This window comes from Lissotriton vulgaris, chromosome 2_1, assembly GCF_964263255.1.
Source record: "Lissotriton vulgaris chromosome 2_1, aLisVul1.2, whole genome shotgun sequence".
Taxonomy (NCBI): domain Eukaryota; kingdom Metazoa; phylum Chordata; class Amphibia; order Caudata; family Salamandridae; genus Lissotriton; species Lissotriton vulgaris.
In genome coordinates this window covers 840,042,854-840,062,664 of record NC_141687.1, presented here as the reverse complement: position 1 = coordinate 840,062,664, position 19,811 = coordinate 840,042,854, and the positions used below count along the sequence as shown (strand labels likewise).

The 19,811-nt window shown below is 41.0% G+C and overlaps 1 protein-coding gene across 10 annotated transcripts in view; it reads right to left on the bottom strand.

Moving 5' to 3' along the window:
- The window catches only part of LOC147731260 (UDP-glucuronosyltransferase 1A5-like), a 629,871-nt gene that overhangs the window by 28,517 nt on the left and 581,543 nt on the right, over nucleotides 1-19,811 (bottom strand). For all 10 annotated transcript variants that reach the window (XM_086956282.1, XM_086956281.1, XM_086956279.1 and 7 more), the window contains one exon: nucleotides 5,933-6,020. In XM_086956282.1, the coding sequence (XP_086812408.1) occupies nucleotides 5,933-6,020 (88 nt within the window). The remainder of the gene's footprint in view (nucleotides 1-5,932; nucleotides 6,021-19,811) is intronic.

Here is a 19,811-nt window from a genome sequence, read left to right as displayed (position 1 = left end):
AAATAAAGCAGGCTTACCTAACCGTCGGTACTTCCTAGCCGGCGTCTGAACTGACTGGGGAGGTACCGGCGTCCAAGAACACTCTTGTTTAAGAAGGTTGCGCTGATTGGCTAAGCGGGCCATGTGACTCACTAGTCCGGATGCTGATTGGTCCACCCAGCAGCGAGCGTGTAACAACAGTTACTATTGGAGGTAGCCCGTTTCTCGGCACCATAGCAACCAATATTGTAAACAGGAACAACCGTCGAAATGATGTTCGCTACCGAGGTAGACAGCTTCCTGGGGGCTGAATGATGAGATTCCTTGGTCTTCTCTCTAAGTAACCTACAATTCCCTCTGTTTGTTCTTCTTTGTTCTTCTCTGACCTCTGTGGTTCACTTTAGGTTTGCTACAGTCGTTAATCATGGAGAGGAAGGTGCACTCTGTGGGCATTGTCAGGTTGTGCTGGACAATATGGAGTTTCTGTGGTAGAATTATGGTATCTTTCTACATGGGCAATTCTTTTTCCCTAGTGCAATTAATACAGATTTGTACTTCACTGTCAGGCGCTTTACATTTATTTTTAAACACATGTAGCTGTCTACCTAGGTAGCGAACATCATTTCGCCGATTGTTCCTGTTTACAATATGCCGCAGGTACCTCCCCAGTCGGTTTAGACGCCGGCTAGGAAGTACCGACGGTTAGGTAAGCCTGCTTTGTTTACACGTGGTATATATGTTGTGACAGACAGACTTGTTCCTATGGGCTCTACTATCCTTTCATTCATGTCTGTATTAGGGACCCGTTCCACTCGTTCTTTCAAGGTGAATCCGAGATTCTGTGATTCTCTACGGGAGAACTAGTCAACCTGATATCTCGAGTCTGGAGTAGCCCTCATACGCTGATGGGATATATTTACATACTGGTTACTATCCCTGAACTGCGGTTGAGCACCCACAAGACATTACTATGCATAGCAGCTTGTAGTCGCGTTAATGCGTCTTTTCCGTCTTTACAAAAACGGACGTGTTAACGCATTACACGGCGTTTTCCATAATAGGAAAGGGAGTCTTTTCTATATTTTTTCAACAGTTCTTGGTGGGGCTGTGTTTGTATGTGTGGGTGAGTTTTTAACGAAGTCTGGCATGTTTTTGATTCTCGTCTACTTGCCCCTTTTAGAGCGGTGCTTCACTCTACTCCTGAGCCACTGCCAGGTGGGGTGAGGTCTTCACTTCTTACAAGTTGTGGTAAGATTCATATATTTTTCCTGCGTGTGGCATATAATTATGTATCCTAGAATGTCAATAAGTGACACTACGTTAACGAGTGACAATGTCAGCATGATGGCCTGACTACACTAAAGTTCACAAGTAATGACCTAGTGATTGTGTGTGTTGATATGTGGTTTAGCAACTTACTGGCACTTAACCTTTTCTTTCTGGCTTTCTTAGTGAACTACATGACTTGTAAGAACAGACAAGAGTCGTCACCTAGAAAAACTTCAGGTGATCTCTGTACTTGTCTTTATATCTGGCTTCTTACTGTCACTTTTCACTTTTATTTGCAGTAGCAATATTTGTCGTTAGGTCCTGAAGAAAGCAAGGACAATCTTGTCCATTATTTGCTGAAACATGTCGACCTGGTACTACTTCTAGACAGTTAATTTGTAACCTGTCTTGACAAATTTTTAATATTGGTAGAAGCGAGAATCATCCGAATAAATATTGTTCATTACTCCCTCATCCAATTTTAAACGCACTTTTCTATTCTTTTTTGTAATTTATTTTATTTTTTGCAATGCACGTCATTGGTTGCCTTACGCTCTGCAACTCACCAGTCCAAAGGAGTGGTAAGACCATACTACCTTTTATCCCAGTCAAAGGGACCATTTACCACCTTGGTCATCTTTTTTCTGGGAATAATACATCTGGGTAGATGGTCCAAAAGGAATACCAAATGATGAAGGGCGGTTCCGAGTGGTGACTGATGGGTATCTTTGACCATCTGCCAGTGTGTCATTGATTACCATCTTTCTCAGTCAGTTAGATAGTTTTTTGTGTTGCTTGATAACCCACACTGTTAACTTACCTTCTGTATAGACCCTCTGGCACTCTTTTGTTGTTGTATACTATTTGGGAATGTCCCTAGAGCTTGGTCTTTAAATATTCTCTTGGGTCCTCTACCTGATCGGTGTGTTGTTGTTGGCAGATTTTATGATACATATTTTTTGGAGATGGAATAAGAGTGGACCCTTGAATAAGGGTTGATGTCAGAGAGGCCGAGCCTCACCATTTCAAGTATGTAGCTTCTTTTGTCTAGTCACCAATTGCGGTAGCTTCATCCCCAATCTTGCAACACTGTCTGGAACTCCGACAGAGCTGACCAAAACAGCAAACCCCTGGGTTTTGAGGAAAAGCCTAAGGAGCAGCATTCCAAAACATTAAACGATGCATATTGTAGAACTCAACCATGGTATATATGACCCAGCCAAGGAGTCAGAGCTTATAGTCGACACCAGTCCCACTGGGTAGGGGGCCATCTTGATGCAACACACTGGGGGGATGAATGAAGGCAGATTGCCTTTGAAAGCTAAGCACTAACAAGCACAGTAAAGTGTTATGCGCACATACAGAAAAAGGCCTTTGCCATCAAATGAGACTGCACACATTTCCACCTCTACCTCAAAGGGCAGTCCTTCAAAGTAACAACTGACCACAATCTCCTCAAACCACTACTCGCTGGTACTGCTCCCCACTCTCCACCAAGCATTAAAAATGGGTTCTTTAGCTCCAGTAGTAATAGTTTGTATTCAGGTACAAGTCTGGATGCAAAAACAAGACCGACTAACACTCAGACACCTCAGGTAGAGACAGTCAGTAGAGGACTCTGTAGGAGGTGGAGTTGATGAGTTTGATAGTGTTGGGGCAACTCACATTGGCAATTCACTCCATAACCGGCAAAAACAGCAGATGAAACCAAAATAGGTCCATATATTTAGCATGATATTGCGAAAATGAATCAATGGAACACTTTATTGCAAAATTTTGGAGATTGAAACAATGGCAGTAACACGGTTACGAAAGGACTGTGGAACATACAAGATGAACTGAGCACCACAGAAGGCACAGAGTGATTATCCCACAAACTCTCCATGACTCTCCATGTCTAGCTAGTGCAGTTAAGTCACGAAGGGCGGAGAAAATGAAAGCCCGCCTGTGCAAGGAAGTCTTGTGCCCTTCAATGGACATCCCGTTGAGGCACCAGTAGCTGAGTGCCATTGGGGTCAGTCACTGGCCCCTTCCACAGACCAGGTCCTGTGATCCCGGATGATTCAAGTGAAGTCCCATGGCAAGAAGTGAGAGTTGACTTTGGGTCACTACTAGATGGGAGACATGTTGGATGCTTATTCCATATTTCAGGAGGTTGACATTTTTGCCAACATCAATTTTGAGTAGACATGGGCCAAGTTTAAGATGCTATCTCCCATTTTGGGTCTGACCAGCAATTGAAAGCAGACAATGGACTGCAGTTCCAGAGCTGTGATTTTAAAGAATATCTGGAACCTTTAGGAATTGCTCACTGACATACCACACTAATGTGGCCCCAGGCCAAAGGGGAAGTGGAAGGCCTGATGAAGACATTGAACAAAGCAAGTCACATTAACTAGACATGGAGTATGCCATACATCGCATCTGGGGCCTACAAGCGCATACCACATAGCATCACACTATGGTCCTCAGATGGGATAATGTTTGGAATAGCAGTGCAAAAAGTAATACCTCATGCTAGTTCCTGGGCTCCAACACATCTGGATGTGACCAACGGAAAAGAGCTGTGAATAATGCAAGTGCTAGCCAAGCTCGGCACTCCCAAGAACAAGTTCAGCACTCCCAAGAATCAAACACATAAATAGGAGACTTTGTACTGGTGAGTAACAGATGGAGTGGTGTTAAGTTTTGATACTCAGAAAGGGTGAGACATTAGAGAAGGCAGCCGACCCTAAACAGCAGCAGAAGTAAGATGCTTTCTTGATCTAGCAACGTATTGTGGGAGGTTCATACTTAACCTGGTGAAGCTCTCAGAGCCCCAAAGAACATTGACGAAATCCAAAAGGAACATGGAGGTGCGGAGACACGAAACAAGCATTTCACAACATCAAGAACTCTGTTGCACCACACAGCTGGCTACCTTGCCCTGAGGAAGACCACTGAACTAACTGTTGATGAAAGCCCTGTGGGGGATCAAAGCAGATTTAATTCAGGAGCTAGATCAGGGGGAATGGAAGAACATTTTGTTTCCCAGCCATGCCTTCATGAGAGTGCCGCCCAGATTCCCCCAAAAACAGAAAGTGGGTGTCCACCCGGTCCCAACTCCACATCTGCGGCTAGTCTTTACAGGCAGTGACGGATGATATACTCCTCATCGATTCTTCACTGGGGTGGAGTCACACAGCCACCTAGCACTGAAAAGTGAACTCTGCAGCGTAAAAAGTATATGTTTTCGCTATATCACAGACCAGGGTGCAATAACCATAAAACATATAGCTTAGCATTTATCATTTGTTGATTTTTCTTAAAATTACAGTGACCTTTTATGCCTTTCACTGATAGCTCAGGACAGAATGATTAGGTTTCCCAACACATAGGATTATCATAGATAAATGAAACATTGTAGAAGTTAGCATATGAGTGATTACTTTTGAGAAGCAAAGAAGCTATCCCTGTGATCCCTGAAAATGATTAGATGTAATATAAGTTTAAACCAGGGCTTAATTGGCGAACAAAAGAAGTGCTGAGGCCGTTCTCAGGAGGCCGCTCCAGTGTGCACCACCCATTGCCTATTCCAGCGCTGTCATGGGCAGTAACGACACAACTACTAAGCATCACACTCAATTCAGACGATTCTAGCACCTTCTCCTCTCCCCCCCAGCTCTAAAAATGGCTTGGTAGGCAGGTATTAGTAATTTTAAATGTATATTGATTTAACAAACAACTGTTGTTGTGCTGGTCTCTAAATTCGTCAAATAACACCACCTTGTGGCACGATATCATAAGTGCCGGTATTGACAATTAAGTGCTGGGCACCAGAAACTACGTGCTCAAATTAAGCACTGGTTAAAACCAAGACTATCTTAACTGCTTCATGCAATTTAAACAGGCTGAGTTACAGAACAGTTTGATAATAAATATTAATTGTAGTATAAAAATACTTTGTAGTATTTAAACTATGTAATATAGCATTATAGACTGATAGCTTGTTTCGGAGAGTAGTGTGAAGCCTGAAGGTCACCATTTTAAATCGGGAGAGCAGACCTTTGACCTTTCCAACATTAATATTAAATTAAAAATGAAGTGGGTTAATAATGACCCGTATTATTTTAGTGTCAAGCGGAAATTCATTTTCTGGTGTGTTCTACGTAAATTATAAATAGGATGGTCGTCCATGGACATGGCAGCCTGTATTCGCCATCTCATTTCATAGGATACTTAAGTTGACTTCTTGTGATAAATCAGTGCCTTATTAGCATCAGTAAGTGACAGACACGATATCAGCGGCATCTATAAATCCAACATTCATCTCTCGAGGAGGTCGGAGCATAATGGGTGTCTTGAGGGGCCAGACATCACAACTTCAGATGCAATCCGAGGAGCACAAACTTGTGCAGCAAACAAAAGATAAGATCATCAGGTTTCCTACTGCTAAACTGTGGTATAGGTGGAAGGGTCTATACAAGCCTGCAGTGGTGGGATGGACATCGCATCTCCATAGATAAAAGCATGAACAGGAATTTATTTTAAATTAGGGCTTCCAGTCCTAGGCCCACCTGCCCATTTCCTGTCAAATGTATTGTATGAAGACCCTCTCTGGTCTCCAGCTCTGGTTTGCGTGTTGGGCCGCATGGTTGTGTTATCTCAGCACAGTATGTGGTGCTGCTGTGCTGAAGCCACTTACCTAGGAGGTCATTCTGCGGCAGCCACTTGATGAGCTTGGTGTTCGCTGCGAGGTTTGGGGGAGCTTGGCCAGTGTACCGCCATAAAACCTGTACAGGTGAGGTGGAGAAAAGTTAAGGTTAGAAAGAAGGCACCTTCAAACAATGTTGCTCTTACCAAGACCAATGGAGCCCCTGATGTAGTCGCTGAACCAGTGGAACTTCTGATGTGTTCACTGAAGAGGAATGCTACTCCTGATAGGGTCGGATTGGGAAGTCGGGCATTGGGCAATGGGCCGGCACCAAAAGGTAACCTGTGGACTGTTTTTTTTCCTGCCCTCTGTGTGGGTGAGTGGGTAAAGGCCACCCTGTGCCAGGTGTTGTCACCTCGGCCCCATAGTCTTTCAGGTCTAGGTTGATAGGAGAGGGATGAAGGGGCTAGAATAGGAGTCAGTGTGTTTGTGTAGACCTCACAGTGAGGCCGCCTTGGCTAGAGATACGAACTTTGGAACTTGGGAACTAAGCAGCCGAGCATCCTGTGAATCTGGGAAAATCACTTGCTCTCCCAAAGCATATACAAATTTGATCTTCTCTAATGTAACTGATGCTCATGCAAATCACTCCAATGCCCTTGGCCTGACTTTACATTACATAAAACTACAAAAAAGCGAAAATAAAATAACCGGCATTATTTATGTTGGAAAATTCTGCAAAGACCAGAACATGATAATTAAAGAGGAAGCTTTATATATATATATCTATATATATATTCCAAAAAACCTATTCCTTTTTTAAATGGCTTTTCTTCCTTTCTTTAGTTTAATGATCAGTCAGGGATTATTAGGGCAGCTTGAGAACTCGTGTTAAAGTGCTTTTGCCTTACGTTTTCTGTTTAAAGTACAGACTGATCTGGGTAAAACTACCAGATATGGATGATTTTCTACATTTTCGTACCGTCCAGGACACTAAAATACCAGTCACGCCAGTGGAAAAACCGACTGGTGGCAGCTCTTACTAAATTCGGTGTTTTGGCCCCTGGGTCATTTTATTTCACCTCGCACCATCAAATTTGAAATTGAAATTGAAACTGCATTTATATAGCTCTTATTTTACATCTGAAGGGGCATTAAATCGCTTTACGGCGAGTAGGCCAAGGTTAGTATTCAGTCCACTGGTTACTGGGGTTAGTTAGCCTTGCATGCTAAAGGAAACAATTCCATGCATTAATTTCTTTGTGGTGCATTAGTATTTTAGGTGTGATCATTATAGGGGGCATGTGAGAAGCATATGATTTATAAAAAAAAAAAAAAAAAGGGGGGTGAAGAAGGTTGAGATTTCAGAGTAGTTTATAGAGGTTTATAAGCAGGGCCACTGGAATTATGTGGCGGGGAGAGACAAATTATGGGCATGGTTGAGTCAATTATGTGACAAGAAAAGGTAAATTATGTGGCATAATGCAGCACATTTTATGATAGTATTACTTCACTATTTTGTCACTTTTACACTTTTTAACACTGCCTGGGCATTGGTTGCGCCTCATTTTAACTCCCACACATAACAATAAGCAACAGAAAGAAAACCTTTCCAAAGGGCCTTCCTTTGCATATCAACCCGTGAGACACTGTGTTCTTACTGACTTTTGAATAATTTGAGCTAGAATGGTTTTTGGGTTAAAATATGCAGATTATGTGGAAGATGGATTATGTGGCAAATGCAGCAAATCTATAATCATGCAAAAACTGCCTAGAACACACAATCGCATAATTCCAGTGGCCCTATATATAAGGTAAGCAGAGATGCATTTAAAATAAAGGAGGGAAATAGTAATTCAAGGCCCTGCCGGATGTCAAGGAATATAGCAGGTAGCTATTTTGCGGCAACATGCATTCACGCATGCAAACCTGTGAAAAGAAACCGTTTTAAATTATACTCTAAAGGAAAGTGGCTTTTTTAAAGACATTATAGATACACCTCAGTAGAAAAGGCAGCACAATGCTTGCTGAGACCTCCTCACCAGTGACCATGAAGAAGTGCGACACTGAAGCACATCCCAGAACACATAATTCAACATGACAACACCCCCACTGTATGCAGTGCAAGCAAAATGACCTAGAAACACTCGTGCGTATACCTACTACAGCAGTACATGCAATATCATAATGCTTTGTTATAGTTTATGCAAATCATTATACACCATATATAAACTACACATACAATTTTAACATTTTATGTATAACACCCACCAACCTAAAATATAAGAAGGCATCTGATAAACACATTGCATCAATCATAATACAGTGCATGTTTATGTGACACATTCAACACCTGGTTCGGAAGGTGCTCTCCCCTGTGTCTACCTGGAGAGCACCCCCACAGAACAGCACCATGTCCAGCAGAATGGATGTTTCTAAGTTCGGATTGACCCCATACATCCACCTTTGCTATGTAGTGGAATACACCAGGCACTGAACAGTAGTACAATTTGGAGAAGAAAAAAAGAGCTGGCATGTTTTTGACACATTTAAATATGTCAAAGGTGCCTACTGTAGGCTGCTCTGTAGTTGAATGGTCCTAATACAGTACTCTTCATTGTTCTCTTGTATCCCCGGGATTGCTCCTATGAGGCGGTCCTTACATTAGAAAAATGTCAGTTCACAAAGAAATTCGCTAGTCATCTTAAAAAGCTACAGCTGTGACTGAACACTTTAATGCAAACACATTTACCCATAAAGAAATGTAGCAGAGGATATATTTCTTTATGCATAAATATAACTGTACTGTTCTTTTTTTTCTTCGCTGGGGAAATAGTTCCCCTGTTGAAAGCCCTCTTTTTCTAAAGCACCAGTTTTTGAATTTTCCTCTTGCTTTTGCTACCCTGACAACATCTTACATCTCTACTCTTTTGAAGGGTATGAAGGTTTGCAACGGTTTCAGAATGTGCACACACTTGGAGGTTTGTGGGTGTTCACCTTCTGCATGTGTTCAAGGTTTGGAATTCCCTCTCCTCATCTCTCTCACCAGGTGAGCAGGTACTCATACTTATAATTCTGAGATCGTGGCAAAGTAGGTTTAATATGTGACAATATTGTGCTTGAAACCCGTGTTTTTAAAACACACTGCATACACATTTTAACAAGGGCATGTTACGTTTAACCACATAGCATTTTATTTAAAGATGGGCTCTGTCCAGCTTCACTATTTTCCTGGCTGTAACTCCACGGGGAGTGTGCTGAGGAGATCAACAAGTTGAAAGTTCGATTACTGAAGAAAGTGTGAAGCAGCAGTTCACGAGCTTGAAACCAGGCACAGTCTGTTCGCAGGCGTGGCCCGTTCAGGTAAGAGCGGTAGGGTGTGGCAGAGTGGAGGGTCGACAGACAACGGAATAGGGAAAATGAAATAAAAACACTTATCTTGCGCTGCTGCATCGCTGAGTCTGCAACGTGGCGAGCCAAGGTAAGTTATTTTTTTTCAACAAAAAAAATGTTCCCCCTTTTCTGTCATCTGTCGATCCCCCCTTCCCCCTCCCTGCCCCCCGCCGCACCGCTCTTACCGAACCCAGCCACGCCAATCTGTTTAGCCTCCATTGCCCCCATAGGTCATACAATGTGTACCATAAATAAATATTAAAACAGTAAGATGTTGGGAGCTCAAGTGAACTGGCTCAGGGCTACAATTCGGGCTAATAATCGGCTCTAACCTGCCAATGTTTGTTTTTCTGTTTCTTCCCTTTTAATTTAAAACATTCGACCCTCAGTAGGTGTACTAGTTGTTAAACGCCCTCACCTTCATTATATGGCCTTGTTTGCATCACCAGAACAGAACCAGAACAACACCAACTGGGATACCGGCCGTGGCCAAGCCCCAAAACAGGTTCATTTCCAACAAGAACAACACGGAGAGAGAACCACACGGAACAAGACCTACCATTGGTAAGGGATGCACCCACCACCAATCCCATTGTCAATATCTCGCATTACACACTTAATGAATATGAACTACGTGCACTGAGCAAAGGGCTATCTTATGTCCCTACCAGTAGACCAGACCCCTTTACAGTCCGCACGGAATTGTTCAAATTCTTCAGGAAAGTGAGGCTTAAATATTTCTTCAGAAATGCTGGACCATATAAAAATTCTTCCAATACCGGACTGAGGATTCCATCTACCTTTGTCCCTCCATCCTGTACTATGACTAACAAAATTCTAGCATATGAGGCAGTTGTATGGAGAGATGTTAACTCAGCTCTACTTAATCACACCTATACCAAGTACAACACCAGCAAAATTGGAAAAACTGCTCTTCAATCATTGGCCAACAACACAGAGGTTGTGATTAAACCTGCTGATAAGGGCGGCGCGATTGTTATTCAAGACGTCAAGAAGTATGAATCTGAAATCCAACGACAACTAATGGATGGGATCAGCTATCAGAAATTACGCTCTGACCCTTCACACGCAATAGCACGTGAGATCTTGGAAATAACCCAACTAGGATTTGACCAAGGTTTTCTTTCTAAAACCGAATTTGAATACCTCAATCAGCAACACCCTCGCCTGGCAACGATCTATACACTGCCAAAAATTCATAAGGACATGACCGATCCACCTGGACGTCCGATTGTCTCAGGTTGTGGTTCTATTTTAGAACCACTCGGACGATATATTGACTTCTTCTTAAAACCTCTGGCAGAGTCTACACAAACTTACTTGAGGGACACTCTACAAACCATCAATCTGGTTGAAAATTCACCATTTGACCCACTGACACAACTGCTAGCCACCTGTGATGTGGTATCCCTTTATACTTGCATCCCGCAAGAAGAAGCACTAGCAGTCATTACCAGGTATTTAGACTCACGACCGGCACCCATGCAAGTTCCGACGGAATTCATTACAGCATTACTTCGAATTGCTATGACTAAGAACTTTTTCACATTTAAGAATGAATTTTTCCTACAAACCAAAGGTGTGGCAATGGGGGCTCCCTTTGCCCCGGATGTAGCCATCCTTTATATGGCAGCCTTCGAAGACAACAATATATTGAATATACGAAATCCTTTTCAAGACCATCCTAATGTATGGGTTCGCTTCATAGATGACATCTTAATAATCTGGAATGGCGATTTGACCACATTCACTAAGTTTCACGGCTGGCTGAACCAACAATCACCCCATCTGCAATTCACTATCAAATCTGATAACCAAATATTGATTTCCTGGACATCACTATCTACCACCATCAAGGTCACCTCCTAACCACCCTCTATAGAAAACCATCCGAGAGGAATTCCCTACTTCAATACAGCAGTCACCACCCCCGTGCACTAAAGGATAATCTGCCTTTTGGGCAGTTTCTGCGAATTCGCAGGAACTGTTCCACTAAAGAGCATTACTTCCAACAGTCAGAAGACCTATCGGACCGCCTCAAAGCGCGTGGATATCCCAAAAAACTGGTCACGAAGGCCCGAAAAAGAGCCTGGTTCTACCCTCGGGATGAACTTCTGAAAGTGAAGGACTCCACCACCAACCAAGCGGATCGCATTGTATGCGTCACTACTTTCCCCACTAAGAGTAACCAAATAAAGAAAATTGTCAATCACCACTGGCAACTGATCTCAGACGACATTGAACACCCTGATAACCCTCTTCATGCCTTCAAAAAATCTAAGAGTGTCAAAGACTATGTTGTGCGTTCTCTCCTTCCCACCAAGGAGGAACCTACCATTAGGTCACTCTGGAATCTCCAACCAGTAATGGGTCACTTTAAATGTGGCCAATGCAAAGCCTGCAGTAGTACTATACAGACCAAAGAGTTCCAACATAACCAGAACAAGATCCAGCTCAAAGCTCTAACGAACTGTAACACCTCAATGGTGATATATGCCATCGTTTGCCCATGCAACCTCATTTACATTGGCCAAACCCAACAAAAGATCAAACAGCGTATCTTACAACATATGAGCAGAATAAGGTGCGAAGTGGCAGGGGCCCCCCTTGTAGACCACTTCAGATCAGCTGCACACCCACCGGAGAGCCTTAAATGGGTTGTGATTGAAAAAGCCACCTTAGGCCCCAGGGGAGGCAATGTCTCCAATATACTGAACATTAGAGAACTCAAATGGATGTTCTTTTTTAACTCTATTCAATCAGGTTTAAACGAACATGATAGCTCTTTCTCTCAGCTTGCTACCCTACCTTGAATGACGGTAATCTAACTTTATATCTTCACTTTACTCTGTCTACTTTAACCTGGGTAGCTGTACAGCCCCTGTTATACTGATACTGCCTTTACCATCATGCGATAGGTACGCAGTTTGTTTTATCTTGTAATTGTCTTGAGTACATACCAATCTCTGACATATATGGCTGAAATCTACCTGCTTTATATACTGAAACTAAGAATAGATTCTTTTTTTTTTATTTTTTTTTTATTTTTTCCTTTTTCCCTTTATCCTCATATTGCGGGTTGTGCAAAAAGAAAAGAAAGGCGTTCGGGAGACCACCTGTATCCCAACAAGGTGTTCCACAAAGGCTGCCCCTGATCGTCTATCGGGGGGTACAAGGGGTATGCCTCTTTCTTGATCTGATCAGGTCTCCTCCGCACACCTCCATCTTACACAATAATTCCTTTGTTTCGGAAGATCTCTGACCCTTTGTATATTTGACAGACTTCAAGTCATGCCAGGAATTATTGACCGCTTAATCATTGGAATCAAAAAGAAAAAGAAAAAGAAAAAAAAAAACAAACAAACAAAGGAGCCTCTGGCAATTAAAGGTTGTAGATTATTGTCTAGATTCGATGTAATTTTCCAGAATTTCCCAGTGTTTCATCTTTTTGAATTGTTTCCCTTTTCTATCCAAATTACTAATTCTTATTGTAGTATTTAACCAGTTTTCATGTGTTGGAGGAACTGGTTTTGTCCAATTAATACAAATCTCTCTACGTGCTAAAAGGATCATAACAAATAGTAAATTTTCTTGATGTTTATCTAACTTAATCTGATTAGGTTGAGTAGTACAGTGTATCCCAAAAATAATCAAAATAATACTCACGGTTATTGGTGTTGCCAGTATTGCAGTTAGGGTCTTACCAATTTCTTGCCAGTATTGTGTGAGCGAGGGGCACCCACCAAACATATGTATATCATCAGCTTTTTCCTCTCCGCATTTACTGCACGATCTAACTGAAGCACCTTTGAATTTTGATAGTTTTTTGGGGGTCCAATACGCTCTATGTATAGAGAAAAGGTGATTCCTTTTTAGTGGAGCGGCCTTTACGCACGACCAACATTTTTCTACTGATTTTTTCCAGATTTGACAAAGGTCTGAAACTTTGTTTTGTAAGTCTTTCTTCCATATTTTTTCAGCAATTGTTGGATCTTCTTTTTCTGATTCAATTAATGCCCAATACCATTTGGATACTTCTTTTTTTAATACCGTTTCACTAGTCATTTCTGGTTCTAGGTTTTCCGGATCAGAGGCTCCCTTTGGAATTGTGCTTACCCAGCTACTCAGTTGATAATATTTAAACTTCGAGATTCTATGATCTGTAATTGTTTGTAAATGTTCCCAGGATAACAAAGAGTTTCCGGATAGAAGTTGTCCCCATTTTTCAATTCCAGCTTGCCTAAGTGGTTTTGATAAAGAGTCTTTTAAGCAGTCAGGAGTGCCTGGGGAGTCCCATATTGGAGCCATGTTACTATAATATGGAATGTGTGTGACAGATCTTATTTGATTCCAGATTTTAACGGCATTGTTCAGAACCTTTAATTTAACCTTTTTGAAAAATTTCGGATGGCCGAACTTGAAGAGGAAGTGGTCTTCACCATTTGTCAAATGTTGCAAGTATGGTGGATATGCTTGGTGTGCTTTTAGTAAAACTCTGACATTTTTAAATTGGAAGGATCTGTAATATTCATATATATCCGGGCTTGCTATGCCCCCTTGTTCCTTCTTTCTCCTGAGTTTATTCCATGATATTCTTGTACCCTTCGATGACCAAATGAAACTAGATATTTCTCCTTGTATTTTTTTCAGGGTTTCTTTTTTACATTCTAATGGAATGTTATTGAAGAGGTAAGTGAATTTTGGAATAATTGACATTTTAATTATATTTGATTTACCTAAAAAGCTCAAAGGTAAGCCTGACCAAATTTTAAGGAGCTTTTTCATTTCATTCATAACTAGACTAAGGTTTGTTTCTGCTAATTTTCCTAGATCTTGTGTTATGATGATTCCTAAGTATTTTATTTTATCCTTCAAGAGAGGGGAAGTTAATTGTGAGTTCCACCTCATTATCTCCGTTTTGTCGCTATTTATTAGGTATCCTGAAACTTTGCCGAATTTGTTCATTTCTTCATCTATCGCCAGTTTGGAAAAATTATAGTTGTCCGTGAACACCATTAGGTCATCTGCGTAGAGTGCAACTTTCCTTGTCCAGTGTGAATATCTAAAAGGTGTGATTTTAGTATTATTCCTGATAGAACATGCCAGGGGTTTAATATATAAATTAAAGAGTAGTGGAGATAAAGGACATCCCTGTCGTGTGCCTCTCTGGATCTCAATGTTTTCCGTAAGATTGCCATTAACAGTTACCTTCGCTCTTGGGCTCGAATATATTTCACTTACCATGTGAATAAAGTTAATCCCAAGCTTGCTTTTCTCTATGCTTTTAATTAGAAAAGCCCAGTTGACACGGTCGAAGGCTTTAGCGGCATCATATGTGATAAGTGTAAGGGGAAGCTTTTCCTGTGCAGCTATGTGAATTGTTGCTATTAGTTCATGTGTAATTTCTTGTATCTGTCTTCCCTTTATAAAACCCCTTTGGTCCGTATCAATTAATTTGGCCATAACCTTAGACACTCTTTTTGCTATTATGTTCATAAAAATCTTATCATCGCAGTTTAGTAGCGATATTGGCCTATATGATGCGCAGTGCTTAGGATTTTTTCCAGGTTTTAGTAATATGCTTATTGTAGCGTCGTTCCATGAGTCTGGGATCTTTTCATGTTCCAAATATATCTTATTCATCATTTCAGTTAAATGTTCAATTATTGTTTCTTTCAATGCCATATAAAATTCGTTAGGTAACGCATCTGGGCCTGCCGCTTTGCCTTTCTTTAGATGACTTATGGTGCTCCTTACTTCTTCTGTTGTTATTTCTGAGTTCACAGATTTCGCTTCCTCCTCAGTCAGACACGGGAGTTGAATCTTTTCGAGATAGTTTTTAATTTCTTCTTCTGTTGGGTTTGTGTCTTCCTTATATATTAAGGTGAAAAAGTTGAAGAAGTCCTTCCTTATTGAGGCATCATCTGCGAAAGTAATTGATTGATCTTGGCTGTGTATGTTTAGTATATTATTTCTGGATTGGTCTGTTTTCATTTTCCAAGCTAGGAGTTTTCCACATCCTTCACCATACTCATGATTTGCTAGTTTACTGCTCTCCCATTTCTCTTTGACTATATTCTCTAAATAAATTGTCAGGTTCTCTTTTGAGTTACGAAGTCTTTCTTCCACTTTTTCCTTTTGTTCTTGCGGGATATCACATTCTAATTGTAGTTCATCTTCTTTGATTTCTGTTTCCATTTTCTTGATTTCCTGTTTTTTTGTTTTGTGTTTATACGCACCCAGGCTGAGCAGTTTTCCTCTTATAACTGCTTTATAGGCATCCCATGTCATTCTTTTTGAAGTACTAGTTGCATTTTCTTGAAAGTAATGTTGGGTAGTAGTTATAAGATCCTCTACGCATCGCTCGTCCCTAAGAGTTGTACGGTCAACAGTCCATCTGCTAGGCATTTGAGAATTCGGAAGTGTTATGTTTAACTGGACTGCAGAGTGGTCTGATAGGTGTGCAGGCAAGTGTTCAATACTTTTAACTTTATCTCGCAAATTTTTGTTTAGTAGAAAGAAATCTATTCTTGATTTGTGTCCTAATTTTTTATTGTGTAAGGTGTATGGGTAGTTTTTTATTCCTTTTAATTTCCACATGTCTTCTAGCAATAAATCTCTTTTATAGATCCCTAGCCACTCCCTCATCTTCGGTAGATTCCATTGTTTTGTTGGAGGGAATCTATCTAATTTAGGATCTCCTATGAGGTTAAAATCCCCTCCCATAATGATTGGAGCTGGGTATGTTAAGAGTTCAGAATAAAGTTTTTTAAGTGGCTCGGCGTCGTCCCTATTGGGGCCATAGTACCCCACAATAGTGAGAATACATTCTTCAATTCTGACCTTGACAATTGCCCATCTGCCTTTATTGTCGACTTTATCAAATTCCACTTTAGCATTGAGAGATTTCTTTATAATAATTACTACCCCCTTTGTGTTACACTCTTGCGTTGTGTGTATGCTTGCTCCAATCCAGTTTAGGTTTTTTGCTAATTGAGACCATTCTGCCTTTGTTAAATGAGTTTCTTGAAGGATAATAATTTCACTTTCTATTTCTTTGAGATATTCCATGATTCTTCTTCTTCTTGGAGGAGTTCTAAGCCCATTAACATTCCATGTTAGAATGTTTATTGATCTCTCTTTTGCCATTTTGAGTTATTTTTGCTTTTGTGACAGCTCTTAACCCCCTTGCCAATCTTTTTTTTTATTCCAATTTTGAGGATTATTTTTTCATTTTTCCCTAGTTTGCTCCCCACCCGTGTGTATTTACAGTCCTGCATTTTGTGAGTTACTTTAGGTTCCCTCCCAGGGGAAGCCTCCTCTTTTCTTTTTTCAGGTGTTGTTTCACCCAGGATTCGTGCTCCGTTTGCTCCAGGTAGTTTCTTCTTTTGGTTTAATTTAGTGATTGCTTTTCCCCATATATGTTCAATTGTCTGTTTTCTTTGCCTCTGAGAACTTTTTAATTCGTTCTTGTTTATAATATCAAATGAATCAAGCATTGTTCCTTCACCTCATGATTTGATAACTTATTCCTTATTTAATCTGTTGATTTCAATCTGGTCTTTTATTAACTGAATGAGGTTCTCTACCTCCTTAGGGTCTCTTAGGTTGTGCATTTTATTTCGCCACATTATTCTGAGGGAGGCGGGGAATTTTAGTTGTACGCTCGCTCCGAGTGCTTTTAACTCCTGCATATATTGGCCCAATTCCCATTGCCGATCTTGCGTAATTTTGCAAATATCTGATCTGATGCGAAATGACCAGCTCATTTTGTTGAAGCTCCCGGTTTTTAGACCCTCACTCAATATTTTTTCTTTCAGAGAGTATGTTCTGAAATTTATCAAGATTTTCCTCGGGGTTTTCTTTTCTTTGCTCTTCCTGAAGGGGTCTCTATGGACTCGTTGGATGTCCTCCGCTAAATCACAGTCTTTTGTCCAAGGCAGGAATTCTTCTAATAGAGATATTACATAAGCCTTGATATCCGTTCCCTCTGAGTTCTCAGGGACGTTCAAGATGCGAATATTATTTCTTCTTCCTTGGTTTTCCAGAGATTCAAGTTTCTCCTTGACTATTTTGTCATTATCCTTTAAGTGTCTTATCTCTCTTTGGGTATTGTCCACTCTTTTACTTAGGGAGCCCAACTCGTTCTCTACTGCTGTGACTCTGACCCCGAAGTCATTTATTTTCTGGTCTAATCTTTCTACCGCTTATTGTATTCTGTTCTGGTTTGTTTCAGAGATTGCAAATTTTTCTCTCATTTCCCCCATTATTTTTTCCATCATTTTGTCCAAACACAGTTCCAAATAGTTTCCTTTCTCATCTTTGTCTATAAGATCCTGCTCCGGCTCCTCTTCGGAGATCTCTTGGGACTCTTGATTTGCGATTTCATTTTGTGGTGTTGCGCTCTTGCTTACTTGAGCTAAAGAGCCTGAATGTGCTGACAGATTTAGTTGTGAAGATTGTTTCATTGAAGACGTCATACTAGTAAATGGGTCAGGAGGAGACGTTGACTGCGTATTTCCTCCTACTGACACTTCCATGTCTGCAGGTTCTTCCACTTCTTTTTCAGACATGTGATTGGTACTCTGAATACCTGCTGTTATACTCAGAGACTGTGCAGGAGATGTATCCAGTGTACTTTTTGAGTTTGTTGTGTCAGTCGTCGTTGTGTCAGTCGTATTATTTGCCTGACCGTGATTTCCTCCTCTCACTTGCACCACTTGTTGAATTTTAAAGTATGACCTCAATGAAGGAGTAATTTTTATTTTCTTATCTTTGGATTTCCTAGAACCTCTGCTTTTTATATTCTCCGTCAATTCTTCTAAGCGTGGGGGGATTTTCACAGATTTTTTTGTACTTCTAGGGGTCATGCACTTTTTCTTTACTAGGTGTAGTAGGCTCTGTTTACTTAAGCTTTGATTCCTGAGACAGTATGCTGATTTTCTTGCCCCCTCTTCTGAGCCTTCTAAGAATAGATTATGCCCATAAGTTTGGATACTGGTACTCCTTTGTGATTGATACTGAATAATATCTTTCGATTTGCATTCATTACTATGTTTTTGACAACTCATGTCTCATTGACACTGCCTTAACCATCATGTGATAGGTTCGCAGTGTAATTGCTTATGTCCATACTTGGCGTATCAATGTCTTGTGCTTATCTATCACTGACTTTACCCTCTTATGTTAGGGAGGGATCTCCCTCACTCGTGCATTCTCCACCTCATGAGTATGCCTTACCAATCGTAATTTTTGATTGTTCAAATAGGATTTCTGCTTTTATCTATTCGGTTTGCCTAAATTAATTATTCTGGCTTGCCCAAACCACGAAGCATGCATTCTAACACGATTGTGCCCTCTCGATTTCTTTGTGACTCTAAAAACCTACACAATTTCTCCTTTTGATATGCCAACACTTAGAATCAATGATGTTGATTCCTAGTTCCCATCTAGTGTTTATTGCTTAATGAATACGGACCTATCCTCGGTTTAACTATTCCCGTATACTGTAATATATCACCTTCCGTACGGGTTACCTTGACAACGATTGACTCCTTGAGTCTTTTTTCGCTTACTATTAACTCGTGACCTCCGGTTGCTATGTCAACCCCCGCATCAGGAAGTTCGGCGTTCTCCTCGAGGCAGCCGAGAGAGACGCTTGATCTTCAATGAGCTGAAATAGACCGGTAAGCCCGCCGCACATCGGCCCCCGATACCAGTGACAACCAATGTGCTTTAAACCCAACTATTCTCTGATAATGACGCCCCCTCCTGTTTCCCTCTTGCCAGGATACGTATCCCGATTCACACGGACGTAATCCTTTTCTACACCGGGGACACAAGATAAACTCTACATAAATCGGTAAGCCCCACCGACCACTGTTTTCTCATATTGACATCTTGAGTATTCTACTTTGGTCAAGCCCACCTGAACAATGTTCCCTTTATTCAGATACGTAGAGTGGTCCCTCCCTGTCCAGTACCCGGATCGTTTGGTCATATCCATCTGGGATATCGGACTTTACTTCTCAAGTAAGTCGGGAATCTCTTTCTCTAGCCCTTGATATGAGCACGCATAGTATTTGACTATGGTTCTAATGGGCATAATATTGATTTTCCCCAGAATTGAATGTTCACTATCGATTCTATAAATGAATATTACTCACCAACACTGATATATTCAGGTATGTTGAACAAATAATATGTCTACCCTTATACAACCTGCGATTTGGTCAGCTTTATGAATGTTACACTGACTCAATATATCTATTTAAATTCAGGTTGTTTGCCCCACTACCCCCCTCTCGTCCTGATGAAGACCCACATGCAAGGATTTCACGGATTCCTGCTCCACTTGGGTCGAAACGTCGACTTCTTCACCTCGAAACACAGCCTCCTCCTACCCATAATTCTTGTATAGTATGGACATTGGGGCATGTGCATTTTTAACTTTTATGTTGATTCATGATCTTTCTACTGTCTTTCCGACATTGAACTCATACGAATGTTTGAATAA